The 27,872-nt window shown below is 43.0% G+C and overlaps 1 protein-coding gene and 1 long non-coding RNA gene across 4 annotated transcripts; one reads left to right on the top strand and one right to left on the bottom strand.

Annotated features, from left to right (window-relative positions):
• Window positions 1–1,142: 1,142 nt before the first annotated feature.
• LOC102569936 (claudin-15) lies at window positions 1,143–27,802 on the bottom strand. Of its 3 annotated transcripts, XM_014599177.3 has the most exons (6): window positions 26,057–27,802; window positions 25,375–25,651; window positions 7,618–7,782; window positions 7,363–7,444; window positions 3,860–3,970; window positions 1,143–1,314 (listed from the first exon to the last, which is right to left on the bottom strand). In XM_014599177.3, exons 2-6 carry the CDS (start codon window positions 25,592–25,594, stop codon window positions 1,215–1,217), a joined length of 678 nt encoding a protein of 225 aa, XP_014454663.1. In that variant the 5' UTR covers window positions 25,595–25,651; window positions 26,057–27,802; the 3' UTR covers window positions 1,143–1,214. The 3 variants fall into 3 exon arrangements, with proteins under 3 accessions (XP_014454663.1, XP_059586896.1, XP_014454670.1); XM_059730913.1 differs by lacking the exons at window positions 25,375–25,651; window positions 26,057–27,802 and adding an exon at window positions 20,819–21,788; XM_014599184.3 differs by lacking the exons at window positions 25,375–25,651; window positions 26,057–27,802 and adding an exon at window positions 16,573–17,465.
• On the top strand, window positions 8,461–17,538 carry LOC132251413 (uncharacterized). The gene is made up of 3 exons (XR_009463441.1): window positions 8,461–8,643; window positions 11,201–11,346; window positions 17,457–17,538. It is a non-coding gene; the product is annotated as an uncharacterized LOC132251413 (long non-coding RNA).
• Window positions 27,803–27,872: the final 70 nt, after the last annotated feature.

Raw genomic sequence — 27,872 nt, 5'->3', positions numbered from 1 at the left:
CTCAATATTCCTTTAATGATATCCATAGTACCTTTCATTGAGAAATCCAAGTCAAACCAATCGGATACTCAGGCCCTTAGCACACATTATATTTATGGCCCAATTTACATATTAATCATGCCATAAATAGCAGTGGTACCACACCAGTTCACCCAGTTTAAGGCGTAGAACATCTTTGTGGCACCTTGAACTGAATGTGTGACATGTCTACACACTAGAGCTGTCTGGAGCCAGTGCTGGCAGTCAGCTGATTCACAGAATCATCCCCTGACAGCCATGGGTCTCCAACCAGCCCACAGCCTGATTGTCTGCACTGACTTAAAGCAGCCTTAGATCTCCAGTTGATTGTCAGCACCAGCCCCCAAGCAGGTCTGGTTCTCCAAATGCCCTGGGGCCTGCAGAGCCGAGGGGCTCCCCCTGCTGGGAGTCTTTGATCCTTGCATCCCCTACCTCCGCAGGGCTGTCAGTGCAGGTGTTTTAAATTCCCTGGCAGGGGAGCTCCTTGGCTTTGTCCAGGAGGAGTCTTTGATTAGGGACCTACTGAAATCGTGATTTTGCAGATTTCACAGAAAACATGAAATCCAGCAGACAATGTTTGCAAAATCCATGCAAAAAAAAAAAAAAAAAAAAAAAGAGAAGAAAACTTGCTGAAAATAAAATTCTGGTTCTCCAGAGGGAGCCAGCAGTCCCCATGATGCTGCTGCCTGGCTGCGCAGCCTGCTGGGGAAGAGGGGGGGCTGCCAGCACACAGGGGAGCCCAAGATGGCTGCAGGCCACGGGGTGGGGGGAGCATCACGATCAGCCAATGAAAATGGTGGTTGGATCCACCATCTCCCCATGAAATCAGCCAGGCACCTCCTTGCACTAGGTAGACCCCACCTTTGATCCTCTTGACAAAGAAGCCTGGGCTCCTAGCAGTAGTCAACTGGGATCTGTCCCTGGTCCCCATAATCATGTGTCATGTGTGGCATGACAGGACATGTGATTATTAAGATTGGGGATCGGGTCCCATCATGTGATTGTCTGAATTTTTGCCAGGAGCATTGATGGGGATTGGATCGCCTGTTTACTTGCAGTAAAAGTATTCAGATATATACTAGTTTCAATACTCAAGTGAAAGGCTACAACATAAACCAGAAAACTGGATATAATAAACTTTTTTATTTGATTTGACAACATGCTAACTTTACAAAGATTTGAAAAAGGAAAAGAGTTCAGACATAATCTTTGGAGGTTATAACTGTCTCAGAGTCTTTGGTGTAAATGCGTTGTGGAAGGGTGGTTTGTCCCAATGAGTAGTCGTATTTGCCATTGCTATAAAGGAAGAAAAATTATTAAAAATAAATAAGCACTATACATATTCACATACTCTTTGACAAATTAAGTTAACTGACTTAAAAAGTTATGCATATAAAAATCTTTGTGCTAGTTGCAATTTTTAACATAATTCAACAGGACGAGAATTTACAGCAAAATTATCTAAAGCTTAGACTGCTGGCCTCTGATCCATCATGCAGGCCTTTTATATTGTGCACTAATGCCAGTGAAGGACTCAAACAGATTTTCTACAATTTTTGTATCAGTACATTATGGCCAGGTGCAGACATCTGGAAACCAATCTATACCCATAACCGTATAGAAGTTAAGGGCATATAGACTGCTTTAAAAATGATGGATCCTGGTCTAAGATAGATCTGGAACAATGTAGTATATCAGACTTACTCAATCTAGGTTATACTGGTCTAACTAATATCAATGCCAGGTCCACTTGCAAATCAAGGTAGGTCCCTGTCCGCTGGTATCCTAGGGGACTTTGAGGGCCCACACTGGCCCCCCTGCCACAGGGTGTCACAGCTCAGCTGCTCCAGCTGAGCACCTAGTTAGCCCTGCCTCCAAGCTCTCTGTCTGTCAGCCACAGGCAGTATTGGGGGGTGAGGGGAGATGGTGCCAGAAGCGCACCCCACATTCCTGGCTGGGTTGGTGGGGCACATAGTGTCCCTCCCCTGTCACCATACACTGGAATGGCTGCAGGAAGGGCTTGGAGGATTCTCCGTCCTCCCCCTTCCCACCAAACCAGCGCCGAGTTCCCGGCTGAAGCTGCTTCCTCCCATGCAGCTGCTGAACCTCTGGTGCCCAGGGAAGGGGAGACCAGTCATGCCCTTGTTGCTGCAGTGCCTGGCAGAGGGCAATTCTAGTGCAGAGACTGCATGGATCAGGGACCAAGTCCCTGTGGCAGGCTGAGCTGGCAGCCCCCGCCCTGCCGGCCCCTGGAAAGTGGACCCGCCTCAGCTGGGCAAGCCCAGCCAGCAGCAGTTGGTGCTGGGTGAGGGCTTACCTGGCTCCCCGGGCTGCGGTCCCTGTTCTTACAAAGGAGAAAGTGGCTTCAGCTGGGAATTTGGTGCTGGTTTGCGGGGGCTGGAGGAATCCTCTGAGCCCTTCCTGGAGCCGCTCCAGCACACAGTCCCAGGGCTCAGGACAGGAGAGGCACAGTCTGTGCCCCACCAACTCAGCTGGGAATGCACAGTGTGCCAGTGGCACCACCTTCCCCCCCAGTAGCTTGTGAGGCCTGCTCCTCCCCTGCCTTTGTTCTGCCTAGGGTGGATCCCCAAGCCCCCCACCCCAGAAAAATCCTATGCCACTGAGCAGGGGCAACCATGCCTCCCCCTGCTAGCTACCTGCGTCTGACAGTTGCCTGACAGCCAACAAGGGATGACCCCTGCTCAGTTATGGTGGGGTGCTCTTGGCAATGTCCGGCAGGCTGGGAGGTGTGCGGGAGCATCCCCAACCTTCTGCCAGTACAGGCATCTGCCTGTTTCCTCCCTACCAAAGGGCAAACATGAGTTCCATTTGCTCCTGATCCCATCTATGCAGCTTAGAGAAACCTGTATAGACTGGAGTGATTCTGCCTCAGGCTTTTTGAATGTCTGTATTTAGTCTTTGAGTCAGATTCAAAGTCCACTGAAGTTTATGGAACATTATCATGAACTTCAGTGACTTGGAATATTGTTCCTTATTACTAGTTTTCACACAACTTTTGTAAATGTTTAATTATAGTATCTCCTAGCATGCTGCTTTCTTCTGTGACTATCCACTGTCAAAGTTTTAAACAGACTTGATTTAGATGTACTTGATCCTAGTATTGTTTGACTGTTTTAAATGTACATAGATAGACCCCTACTTTTTATGATAACACCATTTGTTTCTCAGATAAATGTGTCTGCTGCATATTTGAGTTATTTAAAATAAAAATGGGTTTTCCAGTATAAAGGACAAACAAGTAGGCCAGAAATCTTTTTTTTTCCTGCCTGACTGCTAAATAAAGAGTTCTGTAAGAACTGCAGAGGAAACAAGAAATGCCAAAGAATTTCATGAGCTCTATTAGTTGTTTTTAGAGGAAATAGGATTTAACTTTCTGCAAGACAAATACTCCTAATTGTAATATTAACAAACTTTTGGAAAAACAGAGCTCTATTGCTATAGTAAACACTGTATGTTAGATCGATTTTATAGTTTTGCCAGTACAACAGAAAATCAGCTCTTTGACTGCATAGTTCCATTATGTAGATATTAGAAGTCTCAGCACTGGCCAGGATTATTAAAGACTATAATTGATTACTACAAAAATTGTAACAAGACAATGTTAGAGATCAGGTCAATGTGACATACATATAAATACAACCCTTCATAAGCTTATGGCAAGACACTGCTGAATTAGCAGTCCTACTCTCTAATTTTGGCTTTACAGAGTTGTGAAATTTTACAATGGAAAAGACAGTAATTTTCTATGTATAAATTTGTACTAATATTTTAAGCATATAATTTACTTTGAGCCCTCAAATGAAAAAAAAATCAAAGTTACCTGTATTTTCCCTTTTTTTCCCTTTTGCATGAACATGTCAAGAAGATCCCACCAAGCATAAAAAGAACAGAACCAGCCCAGCCTAAGTACAGTGCATCTCCTAGTTCATACCTGAAAAATTTTATGGAAGCATCATACAACATTATTACATATATGTTTAATAATAAACAAGAATGCAATTATTTTACAATGAGCTCTAAGGTGCATTAATTGTACAAAAAATAGTTCCAGTCTGTGTGGAAGACAGAATTATAGAGAATTATAAATGTAACTTCAATACCCAATTACATATTTCAATAATAGATAAGATAATAACATCAGTGTCTTCATATCCATTCAGCATGCTCTTAAGCACGTTTAAGTGTTTTGCTGAATAAAGCATTTAAAGAACAGACAGCGATAACCAGCATAGCGATAAATATTTGATAACATACTGAAGAGTTAGTCATAAAGGAGAGAGATTTACAGCATCTGAAAATAGACTACATACAGCTTGAAGGTAAAAGGGAAATGGAAGGATACTGTACTTACTCAATTGCCCTGGTATTACCTCTAGAGATCTGTGTATTACCTGTGCAGACATTACTTACTAGTTACCTTTTCTCCTTTGTAGAACTGACTAGCCAGATTTCCCACTGTGTCTTACTGGTAAGAAAAAAACTACATATAAGAATGTCTGAGCACGAAAGGCTTGAAGAACTCCAGAAATTCTCTGATTTTGTCTACCCATGGAGACAATGTTTAAATGGAGGGTGAATTGATATCAGTTATAGGCAAATCTCAGACAACAGTGACAGAAGCATACTGAACACACAGGCTAGGGACAGAAGTTACACATAAACTGGTTTAACTGATCAGAAACTGGTTTAAACCTGTAACAGAACAAAAGTTGAATGTACATAAACCAGTTTCAAAATGGCTGAAACCCGTTTGAGATAAACCTGGTGTCAAGAGGCTGGAATAATGTTGGGGTGTCAGGGGACTGGGGGTTACCAATGGGGGACTTAACTGGCTATACACAAGTGCTAGAAGTACAGGGAATAAGCAGGAGGAACTGGCGCTCCTGCTAGCAAATAGGGAATATGATCTCATCAGAATAACGAAGACCTAGTGAGACGCCATGCATGATTAGGTTGTATGCATAGCGGGCTACAGGCTGCACGGAAGGGATCAGGTAGGGAAGGAGGGAGGAGGTGTAGCTCTCTACGTAGAGGCTTTGTGCTATGTGAAGCAGATTATGTACGTGCCTGGGATCCATGTAAGTGGAGTAGGGGTGTGTGTAGATGAAAGGGGGGCCCTAAATTGAAGCGGTGGGTTTTAAAAAACATCACTTCAATTTAGGGCTGATTAAACCCCCATGTTGTGCACACACCCTGCTGACTTACCTGCCTCTCTAGCAGGGAGGGGAGGGCGAGCTGCCAGTGGGCGAAGTGGTCCCTGGGCTGTGGTGGGGGGGAGCTGGTGCTACCTTCCATAGCAGCCATGGCCCCCTGCCCAGGCAGCACCCACCCACAGGCACCTAGCTCGGACAGTCCTGTGGGTCACCGCAGCCATGGAGGGAAGCACCAGGCTCCCCCACAGCTCAGGCAGGCAGGTAGGCTCCATGGTGGGGCGGGGAGATCAGGTTCACTGCTTTTCTTGGGCGGAGCTGCTTTTCCAGGCTGCTGTTGGGCTGCCTGCAAGGTTTCCTGCAGAGCCCCCGAGCTGTTTTTAAAAACCTGCCGCTTCAATTTAGGGCCCTTGTTCCATCTACAATACACACACCCCTACTCTACTTACATGGATTCCAGGTACATACGTAATCTACTTAACAACGTAACACAAAACCAGTCCTACTTTTTTGCCTGTCTTACATTGTAACAAATCTCTGTTCTCAAATTAGAGTCCCATAGTTGGTAGCGGCTGGAAGGGACCTTACAGATCATTGGGTCCAGCCCCCCTGCACTTAGGCAGGAAAGACTGCTGCGATCAGATGGCCCCAGCAAGACTTGTTAGTTAAATTAATGAACTAAGTCTAAGTGCATCTTTTAGTTCCAGTGCCTATCTTTTTACACAATTGTACTTTAGTTAACTGCATTGAAACAGTAAAGGAAAAATAGCTGTCAAAGGGCTGTTATGAGAAGCTTTGAAAATGATGGGAGCTAGTCAGCTATCTTCCCTCATTTTCAAGGCTTTTAATAGCAGCTCTGAAGCTGACTATTAGAAGCCTTAAAAATGGTGTAAGCTAATCATTTGAGGGGCTGCTAATACAACTAAGATGAGAGCACAGTGTACTTAATTAACATTGTCAATTAACATTGTTTACATTAAGTTCAGATAATGCAAGTTTTTTTTTTCAGTCCCAAGACAAAAGAGAGAGATGTACAGATGGAGGTGTATAAAGAAGCAGTGAGACAATACAGACCAGCATTAGAGAGGGTGGTCTGTGCGCAACCATTATCTAGCCATTGTCAAACATTTTGTAGACATCATGGCAAAGGACAGTAGTAAGGAAAAACCTAGAGGATAATAAAGGTTCCTTGTGCAGTTCTTTACAGGAAGGAGGACCTGTAAGCCTGAAAGGGAATCAGCTTGCAGGGTGCTTGGTACTTTTTCATGCTGAAGTCTAACAAATTAGATTTGCCAATTTGATAAATATTGTAGCCAATACTGAAATGAAATTCAATTGGGGAAACCCTTTTTAGCGATTTCAAGGAGTGCTTAACTTAAGATTATGTTTTTCTCAGGTCCTCTTTTAACTTGCACAGAATTTTTCAAAATGGGACACTTAGTTACACTTAACTAATAAATATGTTTGTTAATTCACTCAGAACTGCATAGGTATATAGTTAATAATTTTAAAGATAAAGGTTAGAGACATCAGTTATTCAAGGCATTTATGGAACTTGTAACTGATTAACATAAAACGGTGTTGAAGCCCAGAAGCTATAGGCAAGTCAACAAGATTTTTTATTTCATTTACTTATCAGTTTTCTTTTGTATCTAATACTTTTATCACCCTTTCAGTAATTCTCTCCAGGAAAATGAATGCACTTCTCTTACACACGCTAATGATCATTACCCCTGAAATTTCTTCTGTTAGTTAAATAGGAACTGGTATAAAATATGAAAAACTGCTTACAGTGCCTTTAACTAATTAGTCAAATGAGTGTACAGTTTCTAATTTTGAGTGAAAAATATTTTTATTGTACCTCCTGGGAGGAATCAAAATACTTGACTGCATATATCTTTCATCTTTCTGTAGGGCATCTAGTAAGCATTTTTAGCTTATTTAATTGATATTTTTCTATTTCCCTTTGTAATTTAATTAACTCCAGGTCTTAACGGTCTACATGTGTGTATTAAGAATGGCTTATTTGCTGACACTTTTGTTTGTGTGGTGAGGGGCAAGGGTGAAGTGAAATTACCTATATAGACAGAAGTACTGAAATAGCTTAGATGCAATCACCCATTGGAACTATTGTTGCCAACTTAAAAATATGAAGCAGTGTGCTACAACTTACTTGGTTCCACCATACAGCGGATCAAAAAACTGAGCAGTAACCATTGCAGCGTACCAAGAAACAGCAATCATGGAACAGAGACCTACAAGGAAAAAAATATGATGCACATACTTGAAGTGTTTACTTAATACAGTAGTTCAGCAGCTTTAAATTATGAAAATAAATCCATATTTCACTTAGTCTAGTTCTGAAAGTGCTATTGAATATCTATACAAATCTTACTTTAAGTCTCAATATATAATGCTAGAATCTTACCTGCTAAAATGAACATGGATCCACCTATTACAGCCATCTTTGCTTTTGTGCTTTCATTACTTGTCCCAACTTGTGTGCATTTTAAACCAAACAAAGATAGCACAGTAGATATGAGACCCAAGATGATGGACGTGAACATCAAAGCACGGCATGCCTGAATATAAGCTGTTTTAGAAAGAGAGACAAAAAATAATAATTTTTGCCAAGAAATTACATTAAGCCCAATTGTGAAAACATACTGATAAAATAAAGTGACATGATTAGGAGTAGGGAACTTTTAAAAGTTTGGCTGTTTGGTCTAGAGAAACATCGAAAAGTAGAATATTTGTTGAACATAGAAGTTAATTTGGTGGCAAATGTTAATGCTGAACTACACTTACTAGTAACAAGAAGGTTTATAGTTTCAGAAAACTGAAAGAGGCTTCAGTAAAGCCTGACAGATTACAGAAAGCCCTTCATGGATCGCTTAAAATCCTGTGGAATCAAGAGGCTTATATATATATGGCCGTTTGGAAGAGGGGTAATAGACCCTCTTCCTACTAGCAATTTGGACTTTTCAAACTTTGGAGCTTTCCTTACATCTATGTAACAGCATATATTGTCCACCCCTGCCTCCAGATCTGTGCAACTTTTTCCAACTTCCTAGCCAAGTAATTGGCTAAAAAAGGACTCGGTGTACAAAGAAAACATTACAACTTTATCCATGTTTTTCAAAGTAATTTATACCTTTGGGGGTGCTCGCCACTTGAGGGCTTTCACAGGCTTTGAAGGGAGCCTGCTTTGGGGGAGCAGCAGGGGGAACCTCCCCCAGGAACTATTCTAAGGGGGGGGGGGGGGGAAGGTGTGTGGCAGAGCACCTCTGGTATCTGCCACTGTAAGAGCCTGAAGAGGCAACCGCCAGGTGCGGCCCAGCTCTGACAAGCAGCCATTTTAAGATTCAGGCCAGCAGAGCTGGAGGCAGCACTTGGCTGACTGGCACCAAGGAAGCAACATCTGGTGGAGCTGCTGCTCTGGTAACACAAGGAGGTAAGGGCAAGAGCTGATGGGGATGGTTAGGAGGCTCTTGGTCTTAGGCATGATCTAAAACTACACCCTGCTGGGGATGAGTGGCCTGGTGGGGGTCCCAGTGGCACAGGAGCCCCCAGGAAATACCAGGCCAGTTACCACTCTGGTGAAAGGTGGGTTGGGGTGCCTAAACCCCAGCCTCCACCTTCAGGTGGGTCAATTAACATCAGAGGTAGTTGGGGGCCAGGCACAGCTGCGGCCACCTGAGCCTATGTGGGGTGCAAGACCTTGAAGAGCGGGGCCAGGCACAGCTGCAGCCAAATGAGCCTGTGGGTTGTATGTGTGACCCCAGGCCCCAGCATAAGGGGGCAGAGTATGGGCCTCAGTGGAAGCAGAGGTGTAGAGCAGGGTGCAGTGGGCACCTGACAGCCTGCACAGCCTAGCAAGGGGCATGGTGCCTAGGGAAGAGGCAAGAAGTGTGGGGAGCAGCCCAGTGAGAGTGAGTGGCTCAAAGCCCAAGGAGAGAGACCGGAGTTAGGGGCTGGGATATACATGTGAATGCCAAGAGGGGTGAGTAGTGAGGCCCTGTGAATAAGGGGCCTGAGGTGAGGCCCTGTGAGGAAAAGGCACGAAGTGGGTCCTGGTGAGTAGGGGGCTCAAGGGTAGGCCCTGCTAACATGAGGGCCAGGTTGGGTCCAGGTAAGCCTTGGGGTGCCTGAGGCTACAGGTGGGCCAGAGGCTGATTGGGTGGCGTGGCTGAGGAAGTGCCGAGGGTAAACAATGGGGTGAGTTAGGAGGCCTTAATTCAGAGCAGCTGGGCAAGTGACCTGGTGAGGGACTAGAAGCAGTCACCCCAGTGTTTTGCAAACCGCCTAGCATTTGCTTGGATGAGAGTCGTCGGAGAGGCTGCGCGCTTGCTGACCGGGGAGTGCAGGGAAACCAGCCCCAGGACCCTTTGGGTGAGGGCAGGGTAAGTGTCGCCCCAGGAAAAGATGGGGTGGTATGAGAGTGGCCCTGCAAAGGGGCAGTATGAGAGAGAGAGCGTGAGAGAGGCAGTGGAGTTGGCGAGGCCTTGGTGAGAGGGAGGTGGTACGAGTGTGGCCCATAATAGGGCAGAAAGCGAGAGGCCTAACACTGGGATGAGTTGAACCTGGCCTCAGATCAGAGCAGAGCTCAGCTGTTGGGAACATCTGCAAGGCTGAAGATGCAGTATAGAGCTGGAGCTGCATACATGAGCCTCAAGAGAACAGGGCGTCTGAAGGGCAGCCTCCTACCTTATTAAGAACCAATTGAGAGACAACAAGGCATGGCAGACAAGAAAGGCGGGTGGCGTGCCCAGAGGCAGGCGAGGACTGTGGCTTTTCAGGGAGTTCCCACTTTGCCACAGTGTTATTAAAACTTCTGACCCTTATTCTAAGATGCTAATTATATTTTAACGTCTTTCTTAACACTAGCTTGGGGATAGTTTTGAAAAGTATAGCAACAACATGCACAGAAACACTATTTATCAAAGGACTCACCAAGTTAAGTATTCCTGTTTTGCAGGTGAGGGGAAATGCAGCACAGGGACTAGTCAGACCATGTTCCACCTACTGGATGCTAAAATAGATTCAAGTGCCTAAGTGCAGTTCTACTCCACCTTAAGTCCCTGAAAATTTATTAATGCATCCACTTTTGTAACACACCATCATCTTACTCCTAGGACTAAACCACAAAAAAGTAGCAAAGTAGTAGGAGGACCCATCCACTCTTTGTAGTAACAAGTTTTCAGGGACTTGAGCATGATCAAATAGATCACACTTAGGCACTTAGAATACACTTATGTACCTTGTGGGTGGGTCTACACAAGCTGTTTACTGTGCAATAGACTGACTATTTGTGCATTAGATGTCTTGGCTTCTACATTTGTCCCCCTGTCAGGCTGGATTAAACTAATTTACTCCACAGCAAAGTGAAACTCCACAGCAGCGCATATGTAGATGCTGCCCCAGCTGGCTGGGACCCAAGTGTGCTTCAGTGTGAGGGCTGCCTGCTAGCTAGTCCCGCACTGAAACACCCTCATGCCCCAGCCAGTCCCTCTGCAGCACGCTGAGCTCAGAGTAGCAGCCCCAGGCTGATCTTATGGGCCCCTGCCAGCTGGAGCTGCTCTGGCCTGGCTCAACATGCTGAGATCCAAGGCGCACATTCAAACAACAGACTCTAGGGTTTATTGCTCCAGAGTTTATTGCTCCTGGGCACACATTCAAGCAGAGTGCCTGGGAGCAATAAACTCAGGAGATTACTGCTCCACATTAACTACATGTGTATATGCACTGTGTAGGTAGAACAGAATCTAGCCTTAAGTGTTAAGCTCACTGATTCCCAGTGCCATGATATAAAACACTACAGCATGCTGATGCTAGATGAAAATAAATTACCAGTAGTTGTGTTTAAAACCAGTATATATAAATGATGCACTTCACATTTAAAAGAAGACATTCCAGGAGCATTTCACATTTAAAAGAAGACATTGCAGGAGCATTTGTATAGTAAACAATTATTAGCTATTAAAATTTGTTCAATTTTTTTTTTTTTCCAGATCCCATCCAGATCCAGCTTGCGAGGCCATGTTACCTGGCCTGTGGAACGGTGATAGTGTTAATTGCTGTTCTGTTGCTGCCAAACTTCCAGACCTGTGGAAATTTCCAAATCAGATGATGTGGCTCATCATGGTAGATCATGCTGGTGTGTAGCCAGGGCCAGCATGTAGAGTTGGGCAGGCACAGGGGGTTGGGCTGCATGCGAGATTGGATTGGACCAGTACACCAACCCAATGTCCCAACCCCATGCACTGATATCAATCCCAAGCACCAATCCCATGCTGCATCAGGCCTCCAGATTGACCTATGTCACTCATTTGACCCAGGGGGCTAGAAGGTTGAGCACTACTGTATAGAATGTGGCCAAAGAAAGTGAGCTGACTAGTTCCACCTTCTACAGTTTCATAGCCCATAAGTAGGTCCTGGGACCCTCCCTTAAATCCTAAAAGGAAGTTTCTGCGTCCTTAGACCCTCATGATCAGATTGTTTTAGTTCCACAAATTGATATCTATTTCCACAAATGGATATTTCCCTTTATTTTGTCCAGCAAATTATCTTCTCCTGGGCCCATCATCTCACCTTTCATATTTTTCATCAATCTGTTCTTCAGTTTGCTTTTCCATTTCCAGGACACTGTTCATGCTTTACCTACTTCAATGGGATACAAATGGCCTACTATGTACCACATAGGTATATTCCTTACAATGGAACATTTTTTAACCTCTTATCTAAAACACAGATATCTCTCTGAGCATCTTAAGAGTAAAAACTCAAGTTTAAAAGCCCATTACAAATAAAGACTGGCAGCTGGTTAACTGTTTAGTACCACATGCTTTATTTCCCAGCTGTAGCACAACAGATAGGCAGTTTTTTGGCTCCTATGAACTGCAGTATTGCAGCAATCCAATTTAGCAGCACATAAAAACATTGAATATTCAAACATTCAATCTTCAGTACAAACTCCTTATTGGGGTTTTGGGAAACCTGAAATTTTTGGCTAACAAATTATATTGTGCAAATACAGAACCTGAACCATAGATCCATGTGGTTTTCTGTCCTTAACTAGTTCATCTGCTGTTCTGTGAATTGCCCATCTATAGTTGCTTCACTGAAATACTAGAAATCTTGGCTACCATAAGCTTTAGGCATATGCCTGGGAGATCTTACGTCCATCAATGTTCCAAATTTAGGATCCAAAAATCCAGTAGAACACTTTCACTCTAAAATCTAATGTCATAAAACTAACTGTAGTAGATACTCAGAGATGCTCAAGGCATCTTACATAGAAAATAAAAATATAAAAGGAAAAAGTTATATAGGAAGCTAAAGGCCTACTTGGAGCTAAATCACGTATCTTTCTAAATGCACAAAGAGATAAGGCATTTTACAAACTTAAGGCTGCCAATGTAAAGAATTTCACAATAAACTTCCTGTCCCTGCTTCAGTTCAGCCCCTAGTAGCCCAGCACAAAAGATGCCCTCCTTATCCATCTTTTAAAGGCCTTGTCACACAGGACACTTAGTACAAATTAAGTCTGTGCGACATGAAAGTTAAAACCGTTCTGAACAGCCACACACTGATGTTTACTATGATCTCTAAAGTTCAAAGCTCCCCGATTGTTGGTCCTAGCGCCAACATGCACTAGAGTCTTAAATCAGCCCTGTTGCAGTTAGGCCATCAGGTGATTGTCAGTCCCAGCCCTGGGACTCTCCAGAGCTGTGGGCATCCAGCTTTCAACTTGATCCTGGAGGAACCTTAAGAATGAAAGATCCATGATCCTTCCTCCTGAGATGTTTGGATTTCCGTATCCCACCTGGAGGTTTGGTACAGCAGAGAGGTCCCTAGCTGATGTCGCAGCTGGGTGCAGACTGCAAATTGCTTGTATTATTTCCACAAAGCAGTCCAATGATAGTCAAACATGTGTTACTTAATATGATCTGGACATGTTCCTTGCATGAAAAGTCTTAACCTGGCTAGAACATGATCACTCTTAGCGCATGTTCTACTGCTTGGATGCATGGTCACCCATGGTTTAAGTAAATTTAACACAAGCTAAGTGTAATGTGTAATATGACCCTTACATCCTGCCTCTAACCTTGTCCACTGCCATGGTTTCAATCACATTTCTATACTGTGATTTTCAAATAATTTCTACATCCAGTCTGTCCTATTGGGACAGCTGTACTATCTAAGCTTCTACATCCAAACTGTACTACTCACTTATCTATCTAGCCTCACGTTCCCAGATGTCCAAGCCACTTTCTGGATGGCCTGTTACTCTCTCAGTCTACCAAACTGAATTGTTATTTGTTCTTTACTACTTTTCCCTGTCTCCCTGTTCTATCACTACTCTTCTCCTGTTTCCCAGCAGGCACTCCCAACTTGAAAATCCCAAATGTGAGTTTTCTCTTTCCATAAATACAGTGTCTCTAACTTCTAATGCTTATTTCTTATTTCATGTGGAAACTGCTTTTTCGTTACTATCTTCACAATAAAACCTCTTTCGTTTCCCTGATTTCTGCAAAATCCTGTTCAGCCTCCCAGCTTCTCAACTGTACATCCATGTTACTCTGTGTGTGTCAACTTCTGGATATATGTCATTGACTTCCTTTTTACTGCACGAAATCTAAGCTTAAAATTCTCACCTTCAAAGCCCTAGCTACAAATTCCAGATATGTCTACATTCATTTCTGCCCTATAGCCTACAGATCCTACTTTCTATTGCTATAACCAGTTCTCCAACTCATCTTGATGTTCATGCACCTTCACTTTTTCTCTTGCATCTTCATTATGAAGTTCTTATGTGCTTCCTAAAAAGTCCTTTAAAACCGGTTTCTGTTCAGTTATCACTTATATACTCCCTTTGTCTTGCCTAACTGGCTGTATTTACACTAGAGAATTCTAAAAGATCCCCAGTACTAACACGACTGCATAAGTTTAGAGCTGTATCTATATTATTGGTAATAAGATTCAAAAGAGGGCCAACGGCTCTATGTTATGAGGCCCAGTCCATTAATGGATTTATATGATAATACAATCCATGCTCACATAAGCCATCTGTGGAGAGAAAACAGATGGATATTACCCTGTTATTGTAGGATGTAAGAATTTTATACAAAACACCTTTCATGGTCCTCTCAGTTTAAGGCAATGCAAAGAAAATCATGAGCACCATTTTTTAAATACCCTTAACTAAAGAATATTCAATTAATATTTTTAAAATAACTTCTTATCTAGTTAAGATGTTACATTTTACCTGTAAAATAACTCATGTTTATACCTTTTTTTTTCCTTGTCCCACCCTGGACAAAAAGTATGGTAGTTTTAGGTCTCTCATACTTGGGAACCTACCAAATACACAATTTCTGTGAAATCATGTAATTGGCAGTCTCCCATAAAATAGCTTTTTGACAGCTCTTTGCTATTTTTTTTTTTTAACAAAGCTGGTTCCCCAAGCTTTTTCATGGGGAACTGGCTGTCTCCTAGAAGGGGGAAGGGGAGAAAGCAGAGGGAAAAAAAAGGCAGACTAACCACTTCCTGAAGCTGGGGGGTGGGGGTGGGGGGAAAAAGGAGAGAGAGAAAGAAGCAGGAAAAGTTCCCATCTCTCTGTCTCCCAAAGGGGAGGGAGGGAAGAAGGGAAAAGTCCACCAAAAGTCCCCCTCTCTTGATTTGGGGGGGTGGGGCACAGGATGACAGCTGGAACAGAGCAAATCAAAGGCTGAGCCCTTGATAGCAAGCCCTGTGACATCAGCTAGGGACCCCTCTGCTCTACCAAACCTCCAGGTGGAATAAGAAAAATTCAAACATGTCAATTAGGGGTCAGCCTGGGAGGGGTGGGACTTTCAGCATTCCTCAGCCAGTCAGAGGCATGGGGGGAGCTGCTTTGCTCCACCTTCAAAATGATAGCCCTGACAATGATATGGCCGTGAAACTGGGGATCCTGGCTATGTTACAGCTGTGTAATCAGCTACCAGGGCCTGTGAATTTGGTAGGCCCCTAATTATATTCATACCAATTCTTCCAGAGAATATGAATTTAAAATGGAATAGCTAGTCTAAAATAACTGTCAAGAAACTTCTTGCAAAGTGGCTTAAAGTAATTTTTTTTTTAAAAGCATGCGTTATGGAATAAAAATGCTCATACAGAGTTAACTAGGAATAGTGATGACAAACCAGTTATGCTTACAATTCATAAGAACAGAATAATAGAATCACAGAATCATAAAAAATTAGGGTTGGATGGGACCTCAGGAGGTCATCTACTCCAACCCCCTACTCAAAGCAGGACCATTCCCAATTAGATCATCCCAGCCAGGGTGCTGTTGAGCCAGGTCTTAAAAACCTTCAAGGATGGAGATTCCATCACCTCTCTGGGTAACCTGTTCCAGTGCATCACCACCCTCCTGGTTAGAGAGTTTTTTCCTAATATCCAACCTAATCCTCCCCTGATGCAACATAAGACCATTGTTCCTTGTTGTGTCAATACTTTATGCCTACAGTTTATTGTACAATTTAATGAATATTGTCATTACATGGTTAATACTTTAGAACAATCCACAGGAAGATAAGCCACATCTGCATATTTAGCTTGTGCAGCAGGTATACTTATGATATTCAAAACAAATACAATCAGAAAGATTCCTTATTTCTAAGACTGATTTATTTTAAATAGCATGTAATAACTTATTTTAATTTCTTACATTCAAGACAGTTTTTTCAATCTAACCATGCATTTGGCCAAAAATACTATTTTGTATCTAGCCATCTTAAAATGCTCCAGATGCAGGGTACTGGCAGAGGTATATCTAGGCACTTCAGATGGGGCAGTGTCAGTGGCTGTACTGCCAGCGGTGGTGGCCAGACCAGCAGCTTCTAATTTTTGTGCCCTGCTTCCCCCAACTCGGTGCCTGGGACTGGTATCCCAGCTGCTCCCTCTTCACTATGCCATTGGGAACTGGATAGCAAGCATTAAAAAAAAGAAAAAAAAGCCTGTGCAATGGGTTTCTGAAAAAACAGAATAATTTACACCACAAATTCAAGCCAGAAATGTTACAATTTTCAGAAATCATCCCACAGGATGTCAGAAAATGGAGTACATTATGCCAAAAATGTCTATTAAACATTATTGCCTGATGAAGCGAGTTCACCAACATTATCTTATAGCATTTCCTAATGAGTTATATTTGACACATTCTACTGTTTTTATAGACTACTTGATTGTTATAGTCAGAGAAGTCCTTAATGACCAAAAAGTCAATTTAATTTTGCATTACTGGTAGACAAGATACAAGATTAGACTTCCTAAATTTAAATTACTTATTTCCAACAAGTTCCTCTATTATATAAAAAGATTGCACAAAATGGACACATACCAGGCAATGCCAACATAGAATCAAACTGTCTGCAGTTGGAGACTCCAGTGCTATCTTCTGCACAGCTTTTCCACAGGTTTTCAAACAAGGTAGATGTTGTAATAACACCCCCATGTACGGTGGAAGTTTTCCAGTAATTATGTGACAAAGTTGATCCCACCATTAGGCACCCAAACAAATTAAACACAAAGCCAGTAACTTCCAAAGCAACAGACATGTTTGTGAATATTAATAATACTGAAACACACCTGTATCAGGTTAAAATGATGTGTATGAAAAATCCACCCTTTAGAAGAGTACTTGCTATTTTATCTCTGGTTTCACTCCAAAATGAATCTACCTTTGCTCTTTGCTCAACCCACAGAGTGATAAGCATTTAAGAACACAGCAGTAATAACTAGGAGCAGTTTATGATAAAGACAGTGATTGCGCTAGCTAAAAAATTGTTTAATAGTTTATTTTCTGATTAAAAGTTGCAGAATGAGACCGTGGTACATCCAAAGTTAGACAAGTCTAACCAAGTCTCTTACAGAACAGCTTGTTAGAGTGATAATGCTGGTAAATATTTGTGATGTTCACAGAATCTCTCTCTTCTTTTTTTTAATTAATCACAGAGTTTACATTAGGCTATAACTATTGGTAATATTATTGCTGATTAAAAACAAATCAGGTCTTATACTGTTACTTTCTTTAAGACAAAATTAGACTATTAAAACATAACAGAAGGAACTTTACCTTGTTCCTAAAAAAAAAATTAGTATGCTTTTGTAGCGGTATTAATAAAAATAAGCAAGCCAATAATAGAATGTATTTTAGCCAAGGTGACTAGATTATATCAGAGATGTTAAGTTTGTGGATAAATGGTTAACATTAATATTTTACAGACTATTGATCTCTGGTTAAGATGATGTGTTCCCAACAGTGTCCCACTTATGCTGAAAACCGAGTGTGACATCACATGACTCATGGATACCAAGCACAGGTCATGAAATCACTGCAAAACAAGTTACTACCTGTGAAGTAAAATTGAGTAATATAATTGCTTGAATATAATTTAAATAGCAATATTAATTTCCTGAAAGCACCAGTTTGTCAAAGTATCATTTATTTTAGAGATACAGCAATCTGGGGTACAACCATATTGAAATTCAGCTAAAAAAAATACTATTTTGGCATTTGCTAACTTTAGTAACTTAAATAGCTTTGCAAATATAAATGGGGTTAACCACTGGTGGTAATCTGCCTCTACGTCACCTGGAACAGGCAGCACAATATCTTCACAAATATTCTTATGCCGAGCTAGATTTATATAGCACTGCAACACAATAGAATGCAGTTATAGAGCGATGGTGCGTAAAGTTTATGTATGATCCCCCGAAGGAATCATTTATCAAGAGGGATACAAATTCTTCATCTATGGGGTACATCTGCTTTTTAATGCTTTTTTTTTATGCACCTCAAAAATTTCCTGGACATTTTGTACCTGCGGTTCAGAAGGCTGGGTTTTAGTTTCAAAGAATATCAGAACAGCATTGTACTTGCTTTAGCTCCCACAGAAATCTCTGAGAGTGTTGCCATTGACTTATATAAGAGCAGGGTTGGCAGTCCTGACCATATTCACATATGCCTTTCCAAGTGTTGCCTAATCTTCTAAAGCTCTAGGAAGGTAGCAAAGTAATAATTTTACTTCTCTGAAAGATTTTGCAGAAATCTGCTCTTCAGCCTCTGGGGAGTCCTTGCAATTTTAAGAATGGTGGCACAGTAGATTCACCACATTCCAGAATGTTACTGAATTATTTACATCCCGTTAAGAACTTTCTGTTTGCAGCAAAAAAAGATAACTAGAAATGGGAGAAGTTCAGGGTAATTTGCCTCTGCACTGCCACTGAATCTGTCTACCTGAGAGTCTACTACTTCCCATGTGACAATGGCACATTTGAATTCATCTGAATTAACAGTTCCTACTTCTTTATTAGGAGGTTTAATTTTTAGGGCAGATTTTAATCAAGGTTCCTTACTTCATCTTGCTTTCCCAGATGCTCGAGCTGATCTGGAGGTTAATATTTAGGCTCCAATTAAATTCTCATCTCTTTAAGCACCTTACAGGTTAAGAGCTCCATGCCACAAGCTCTTGAACAGGGACTGGTTAACATACCCTAGGGTCAACTTCCTGAACTTGTGGTCTGAGCAGCTGAGACAATCTCCTTTTCTACCCTTTTAAAGAAGAGAATTGCATTCCCTAAGAGCTACTCATACCTGTTTTCAAGCATCCTGCCAAAACTACTGTTGTTGATGCTGGTACCTGGGGCATATGGTATTGGGGGGGGGGGTCTGCTTATATCTTACTAGGGATCTGGGGAAGATCCAACTACAAGAGCCATTGTAGAAGAGGCATGAAGTTGATATCACTTCCAAGGTCATGTATTCTTCTATTTTGAGCAGCCAGCAGAATAGTTCTGGATAATAGCTTGTGATACCTTCTGTTACTACAGCAGCAGTGAAGAAACTGGAATAGACTTGCACACCCTTACATAAAAAGAGCTGCTGCTGATGTAAGCATGAGTACTACAGCACCCACTAGCGGACATAGGTTCTCTATATACTGCTGTGGCTTAGTGCCAAAGGGGCTGAAATCCCACTAATGGGGATGCATAAAGGCCCTTGAAGAAGAATAACTACATTTTTTTAAATCTCTGGGTCACTCACATTTGAGGCAGTTTTACTGCTTTAGAATGGATCAAAGCTCTCTCTTTTATTTGAACCAAACTATCTAAAAAAAAAGTTTGCTTCCATATTAGAATTAGCTTTTTCAGTAAAAATTTCCACATATAGCAAGCATTGAAATCTGTGCATGTTTTGCAAATGAACTTCACCAGCAGTTCAAGCAGCCTTTGAATGCACTAGGAAACAAACTATAACTTAATACTTACTATATTAAGACCCAAATAAAAGAAAAGTTAGATTAAAAGCTCCTCAACATATAGCTGAACGTTTAAAAAAGGTAAAGGGATTGGGGATTAATTGTGATCCACTAAACTACAACAGGGCATTAAATTTAGTCAGCAAGAAGAGATTTGGGTGGTGGTTTCTAACAGTGTAGTGCAACAAATTAGGAACAGAAGCAACCATCTTTCTTTTCTTATACATTAAGGGAGTGGAATTGAAAACAAGCAGGGACAGAAAGGATGAACATGGGACTTAGTTTTTACTAGCTCAATGATACTTAAACTGCAGCCCTTAAGGCACAGATGGTTCTTTCACCTATCATCTGCATCCCTCCACAGAAAATTGGGGCCATGCACTGGGGACATCATAAATATATATTTAAGTTTAGTAAACATACATTTAGTTTAGTAGAATGACATTTACTGTTTTAAAGACTTTGACCTTAATGGACTGAGCAAATATTAGTTTGTTTCCCCTTTTACTGCATTTGCCATAGCTTCCCTGGGAGAGTCTACGCTATTATGGCTCCCTGGCTAGCACTGACTGCCTATATGGCTCCCAAGCTAATCAGAACTTTGAGTTGCTGTTCTGCCTACTTTCTATTACATGACTATGGCAGTTGACATTGATTGGTGGTTATGCAAACTTACTGCAAAATATGTTACAAATGCACTGGTATGTCCTGACATTTTAAATACAAACACAGCAACTTGGAGGTGGGCATGGAAAGCATGCTGTCCAAATTCACTGACAACACAAAGATGTCTGGCACACTGGAGGGGAGGGACAGAATCCAACTAGATCTAGACAGGTTACAGAGGTGGGCGGATGAGAATAGAATGGAATTCAACACAGACAAGTGCAAGGTGCTGCATCTAGGGAGAAGGAACCTGCAACATACCTATAGGTTGGGGAACACCCTCCTCAACAAGACAGTGCCTGAAAGGGATCTTGGAGTCATCATTGACTCCAGGATGGACATGAGCTGCCAATGCGAGGAAGCGGTCAGTAAGGCTAACCACCTTATGATGCATCTGTAGACGCACGACAAGCAGGTCCAGGGAGGTGATGCTTCCCGTCTATACGGCTCTGGTCAGGCCGCAGTTGGAGTACTGTGTCCAGTTCTGGGCGCCACATTTCAAGAGAAATGTGGCTAACCTTGAGAGGGTTCAGAGGAGGGCCACTTGCATGGTCGGGGGCAGCAGGTCAGGCCCTACAAAGATAGACTAAAGGGCCTGAATCTGTTCAGCCTCCACAAGAGAAAACTGAGAGGGGATCTGGTGGCCATCTGTAAACTTACCAGGGGGGACCAGCAGAAAATAGGTGAGGCTCTGTTCCTCTGGGCACCACCTGGGATAACAAGGAATAACGGCCACAAATTGATTGAGAGGAGGTTCAGGCTTGATATCAGGAGGCATTACTTTCTAGTTAGGGCTGCCAGGCTCTGGAATGGCTCCCAAGAGAGGTGGTGCTCTCCCCTACCTTGGGGGTCTTCAAGAGGAGGTTGGATAGATATCTGGCTCAGGTATTATGATCCCAGCACTTGTTCCTGTCCAGGGCAGGGGGTCAGACTTGGTGATCTGTTCAGGTCCCTTCCAACCCTAGAAACTATGAAACAGATTTTGAACTAGCTACCAGCCAGGTCCTACCCTTATCAAGAATCCCCACATTAATGCAAATCCTAAAAGCAGAAATCCACAGTACACCAATACTTAGTAAAAGTCAAACATCTTAGTTGTAGATGTGGTTAGGTAATTGAGAGGAATTCTTACACTATTAAATAGGTCTGTAACAAAGTGGGGGAGCTTTCTTTCATTCAAGCAGAAGACAGTGGGCACCAGATTTATGGTCTGAAATCAGTCAACTTATTAGTGCTTGAAAAACACTGCTAGTCCTGAAAACCTTGCGCTAGTCCACAAATAAAGCATATTTGTAACAATCTTTTCACTAGACATTTGAAGAATGGAAAATACATTATAAAGTAGAGGTGCACCGATACATCGGTCTAATATTGGATTGGCACTGATATAAAGAAATTTGTCTATCTCGGAAATAGGCCTGAAGTAGCTGATTATTTGGCCGATAAATGGCACATGCATGTGCACAGTAGGGCTATGCGAGGCTTCAGACTGTGCTTTGGATCCAGAGAAGCTTTGGACATTTCAGCATCCGAAGCAGCATGTCCAGATCAAAATGCTGTCTTCTTTAGGCTTTCCAAAGCAGTTCGGAGCCTCTGAACCACTTCGGAGCCACCTTGGAGATCCGGCCATAGGGTATAATGGGGAATCAATTAAATATCTGTAACTTTGTTGGTTTTCGTCTGATTTAGATGAAATTTGCAGGGGTGGTGGCCCCTGCTGAGGCCACAAAGCCTGCCAAGTTTCAAGAAGATAAGTGCAGGGTTTTGGGGGGAACTACATCCCAAATTCCTGAAAGCAAAACTCATGTCATGTGTATGCGTTACACCACAGGGGAGTGAAAACTGCAGGGGTGGTCCATCCTGCTGCAGCCACGAAGCCTGCCAGCTGTCGAGGAAATAGGTGCAGGTCTTCTGGGTTCTGGGGCCCTGCACCTCTAGCAGCTAACAGGCAAAACTCGTTACAGGGGTGCTTGTGCAACTGTGTCTGTTTTGGGGCAGTTGATTGTCTGTATTGATCATTTCCTCTCCTTAGCTTATGGTTTTGTAGGTGTTAATCGTTGCTCGTTCACACCTACAAAACCACGGACTAAGGAGAAGAAATGATCAATACAGACAATCAACTGCCCCAAGACAGAGACAGTCAGTTGCACGAGCACTCATGTCACAAGTTTTGCTTTCAGAAATTTGGGGTGCAGTTTCCCAGAAACCCCTGCACCGATCTTCTTGAAACTTGTCAGGCTTCATGGCCTCAGCAGGGGCCACAGCCCCGGCAGTTTTCACCCCCCTGTGGTGTAATACATATGTGACATGAGTTTTGCTTTCAAGAATTTGGGGTGCAGTTCCCCTCAAACCCCTATACCGAACTTCTTGAACCTTGGTAGGCTTTATGCTCTCGGCAGAGGCTACCACCCCTGCAAGTTTAATCCAAATCAAACAAAAAACAACAAAGTTATAGATATTTGATTGATTCCCCATTGTTCCCTATGGCTGGATCTCCAAGGCGGCTCTGAAGCTTCAGAGCCACTTTGGCCAGATCGAAGTGGGAACCCAGTCCAGAGCTCTGGATTGGATCGCTGGCATCCGAAGCGGACGGATCTGAAGTCAGATCGAATAGCTACCTACTCGCACAGGCCTAGTGCGCAGCCACAGCGCAGCACATAGGCAGTGAGGAGCACAGCTGGAAGCATGGAGAGCTGCGCGAAGCTGGTAAGTCTATTATGGTGGAAAAGGAGGGAGCGCGGGGGGGGGGTGCATATCAAGGCCCTGCGGTGTAGAGGGTGTGGGGCTGGGGCTGGAGTAGGGGCAGGCACTACCCAGCCGGGGGGGGGGGGGAGGGCAAGGGCGTGGGACAGAGCTGCAGCTCATCCAGGGGGTGTGGGAAGGGGGAGGAGGGGTGGCTCTCACCACTGCATGCAGCATGTTCTCAAGGGAGTGGAGGAAAAAGCAGAACAGTACCTAGAATATTGTATTAAATGCAGGATCCAATATTTGGCTAATAGATGGAAAACTTCTCTCACAAGATAGCTCTGAAATACCAGTTTTCAATAGCACAAAGTAATAAATTTATTTTCTTAATTGGTTGAGATAATAACTTAGTATATATAACAATCACTGACCCTTCAGTCTAGCAGGATTTTTTTGGCACTGAATCCAGGAGTGTATATGGTAAATCCAGAAAAATTAAATCCAGAATAATTTTCAGTCCCTAAAAAAGACCCTTCATCTGTTGCTACAGTTGCTGCTCCTAAATTACCACACTTGCAAGTCTTATCCTAGAAAACACAGAAGATATATTTTAATCTAAAACTGTGTCTTCTGAGTAATCACAAATTCTAGAACCACTTTGATATGCAACATTAATAATACATTCAATTACCTTTAGCAAATCCTTGCTTTAAATCAATAATTCACGCACAATTTAGCATGACATTTAAGGACAGATCCAATTCCACCTGTTACTTGTCTAAGCAAGTGCTTAAGTACAGTATAAACCTAGTCCACCCTGCTGAAGTCCCAGAAAAAAAATACTCAAGCATAATTCTGTAGCACACTGTGGCAAAGTAGGGTCCCACAAGGCTAGTTTCCTCACCTGCCTTTGGGCACGCTGCCCACCTGTCTCACCTGCCATGCCTTATTGTTACTTGAGGTGTTAATTAAGGTGGGAGGCTGCCCATTCTTGCCCCGATGCCAGGGGGGCACTATCTGCAGCTCCATTCCTTCTCTACACTGCAGCCAAAAACCTTGCAGATGGCATCCACAGATGTTAACCTCACCAGCCCTACAGTGGGCCCCAGAATCCTCCAATCTGGATCCTTCCAATCAGGTGGCCTACTCCGCCCTCATTCAGGGCTGCCTAGCTCCCTGAACTCTTTCCCCTCTCGGGCATGGTCCCCCAGGACCTTTGGCCGCACAGGCCCTGGCCTCACCTCCAAGGCCAATTGGAAACCCCAGGCCCTCAGCTCTGGGCCTCCCTCATAGTGGGCCCCTAGCCCTTTTGACCGTTCTGGTCCTGGCCCCAGCACTGATCAGTTGAGGGTACTTTAAGTCAGGCTTCTGAGTCTATAGCCCACTCACTAAACTGGGTCTGCTTTCTTAGCCCTATTATCAGGTGACTAACCCAGCTGTGGTAGTTGGGGTTATTAAGGCACCCGAACCCGCCTTTCACCAGGGTGGCAACTGGCCTGGTATTCCCTGAAGGTCCTCTGTACCACTGGGAGCCCCACCAGGCCACCCACTCCTGGCAGGGTGCAGTTTTAAGTAATGCCCAGGACCAGGAGCCTCCAATGCATCCCCATAAGCTCCTGCCCTTACCTCCAGGATGTTGCATACTGCCTGGCCTGCCAGCAGCAAACTGCTCTGTTTACATAGGCAGCCAGGGGTCTAAAATGGCCATCACAGTCAGGCACCTGCTGGCTGCTTGGCTCAGCCTTTAAAGTGTCAGGCACTAACAGTGCCCTGCCACACGCACCATCTCAGCCTTATGGGTGAGTCACCAAAAACAGTGAAGAGAAGGACCCATCCCCATTTTGCATTGTTTTTCAGGCACTGGAACAGGGTGGAATAGGATCACACTTAAATGACAAAGTGGACATCGATGTCTAAAAGGTGGAATAGGATTTGCCCTTAATATCATGATTTGTTTAGCTTGATACACATTAAGGAATTAGTAATTTTGTTCTTTCCTGAAAAAAATATTTTAGTCTGAACAGTGAGTGTTTAACATTGTTCTCCTGACAACACAGCAGCATCTCCCATGGTGGAATAAACACTTCAAACCTACCGATATACAGACTTTTTGTAGTTAACAACAAAAGACAAGTGAAATCTGTACATTTTCTAAAACAATTGGCAGTGACATTCACTTCCGTGCAGAAAGTTGAGGCTAAAGGCAACAGGTAGATCAGATTCACTGGAGTTTCCACACGTTCTATGCACCATAGCATGTTCACGTGTGCTGCTACAAAAAGGGTAAATTATGGAATCCAATGGCCCCACCCTGTCACAGGGAACATGGTAGGGCAGAGACTGGAGTTGCTATTTCAGATCAGATCAAAGTAGTTGCAATAACAGACTGTGTTGATGCCCTTTGGTTACAGGCTAGAACCCAGACCAAAGGGCACCAACACAGTCTGTTATTGCAACTACTGCCTACTGCCTTGTCTAAAAACACTGGTAAACCAAAAACTTGGATTTTGTTTAAATAACCATACACTTACGGTCTGCAATCAGAAAGGAGAAAAATTTCTTGCACTCTACTATTCCCAATGAAGTACTTGCACAAGTCATCCAGAGACCTTCAGAAAGCCAGTTTGTAAGAACAGCTTCTTTTGCAGTGCTGGAAATTTTCCATTTGTTGGACAGAGTAATAACAACTAAAATGATGAACCCAGATAGAGCCAGAACCAATGAAGAAATTTGTGAACATAATGATGCCATTCTTCAGTGAGAAGCTGGTTTTCAAAGTAGTCACCCAAAGATTCTGGTATCAGAACCCTATTAAAAATAGATTACATATGAAATATATCAATCATTGTTTAAATTAGTCTCTTTTCTTGTTCCCTACATAAACAACCTAACACTGCAACTATCTGCAAAATTGTTTAACAGTACAGTACATGTTTAAAGTTTATCTTAGCCTCTAAAGAAATGCTCAAAACAATCCAAACATTTTAGCACACTTTTACAGAATGCTAATTTTCTTTATCTTTATAATATTTGCCATAAAACAGGCATTCCTATATTTGAATTTGCAGTGTCATATTTCCATTTCTGTTTGCAAACTGAAATTTATTTTAAAGCAATCAAATACGAGAATAAAAATAAGTGGATTAGTTATACACCACCAGATTAAACTCTATTAAGCTGCAAATTTCAAACAAAATGAACACTAATACTTACGTTTACAGAAATGTTTTCTGTCTATTGCATTTGCCTGTCTGCTAGAAATAAATGTCAGCACTTTGTGAGGGTCAGTTTGATCAAACAAGAGTAAATGTTTTGTACTATATTAAGACCTTTCCCCCTAAAACTAAAAATCAAGGCTTCCCTGCCAGATCATTGGCTGGTGGTCAAGAGTTCAAACACAGTATTTCCTTCCAACGTAGCTTCAGTAAAATGAACAAATTAAAGCAAATAAAAAGCAGTTGCAATAGTGGATAAACTAAGAGCCAAAGGTTCTCAAACTACTCAGATGATCACTTGATGGCACTTTCATAAGAGCTGGTTGGTCAAAAAATATCAGAGACCCTTGGCTTTCAGCTGTTAAACTGTATTAAAAGATTGAAATTTATGTTCAGTATCTTCCTAATAACAGTTTCTATGCAACAATATCTTTGGTTATCACGGGGATTTTATGCAAAGTTGAATAAGAAGGAAAATAGCTCACGGTTGCAGTTAAGAAAGAAAATGGTTCAAAACAGGTACACTTTTAAAATTTCCTCTCAGCTTGAACCACTTTTTAGAGTCCAAGTTAAATAATTCAGGCTCTAGCTCAGTTTTCCACTAAAATCCTATGGCCTAGGGTAAGAATTTAGTTATAAGATCAGGTTCATTCTATGTTTACATTGTTTTATATTGTACCATAAAGGTCCAGTTGCATATTTAAAAAGCAAACATTTTTTTCCTTAATGCTTTTAATGCTGCAATCCATAAACATATATTTAGTGATCAACAAAGGAAATCCGTGATAAAGTCAAAACTTAAAACAATGTAACAAGATCAACAGACTTTACAGCAAACAGTCTGGTAACTCATAAGAATATGACATACAGGGCGTGTCTACGTAGTGCCGGGGCACGAACTGTGACACTAACACTATTGTGTAGTAGCAACAAGCTACTGCACAGTAGGGTTGGAAATGACCTGCGCGCCACCAGGACTGCAGAGTAACAGCAGTCACTTTGCAGTCATTTAGTACTAAACGACTGCGCAGGAACAACTGTGCAGTCAAGCGCACATGTAGATGCTCCTGCTGGGTCAGACCAATGGTTCATCCAGCCCAGTATCCTGTCTCCAAAAGTGGCAGGAACAGATGCTTTAGTGCAGGGCTGCTTAAACTCTAGTCCATGGAATCTGTCCCGCAGGTGTCCCCCTGGTTTGAGACAGCCGGCAGCAGGGGGCTCTGGTAGGGTGGCCATCATAGAGTACAGTCCGGTTGTCCTCTGTCCTCTAGTGATACGAAACCCAACGCCTTTATGTCCTCTTATTTTTCTCTTCAAGAAAGAGAAAAATTGTTGTGTTTTGTATCAATAGAGAACAGAACAGAAAGAAACCAGAACGTCCTCTAAGATGGCCACCCCAGGCGCTGGCAATACTCCCACCCCTTCCTGTGACCAAAATCCCGAGTCCTGCTGGGCCATGACCACAACACACCACCTTCCTCCCCCGGGGCCATGCCAAGCCCCCTCCCCCGTGCAGACAGTCGAGGGCCAGCCATCCCTTTGCCCCCACAGGGCTGGACTAGGCTCAGGTCACAGCCCCTTCCCCTGTGAGGCCAGGCTGGGGCTGCCCCCGGCCCCCCTCCACTGCCAACCGAGGCCGAGCACTCTCAGGGCACTGCTGCACGGCAAGAGCGCTGAACCAGACACAGCTTAACTGACGATCACCGTTCATTCCCTTCCCTTCGCCCCGGAAACGCTCCCCTGCCCCACTCAACATGGCCGCCGCGAGCGCCACCGCCGGCGCGGCCCCTCCCAAGATGGCGGGCGGGGACGGG

The sequence above is a fragment of the Alligator mississippiensis genome, chromosome 7 (assembly GCF_030867095.1).
Source record: "Alligator mississippiensis isolate rAllMis1 chromosome 7, rAllMis1, whole genome shotgun sequence".
Lineage (NCBI taxonomy): Eukaryota > Metazoa > Chordata > Crocodylia > Alligatoridae > Alligator > Alligator mississippiensis.
Note: the sequence above shows the minus strand (reverse complement) of the source record. Positions and strands in the feature narration are given on the sequence as shown.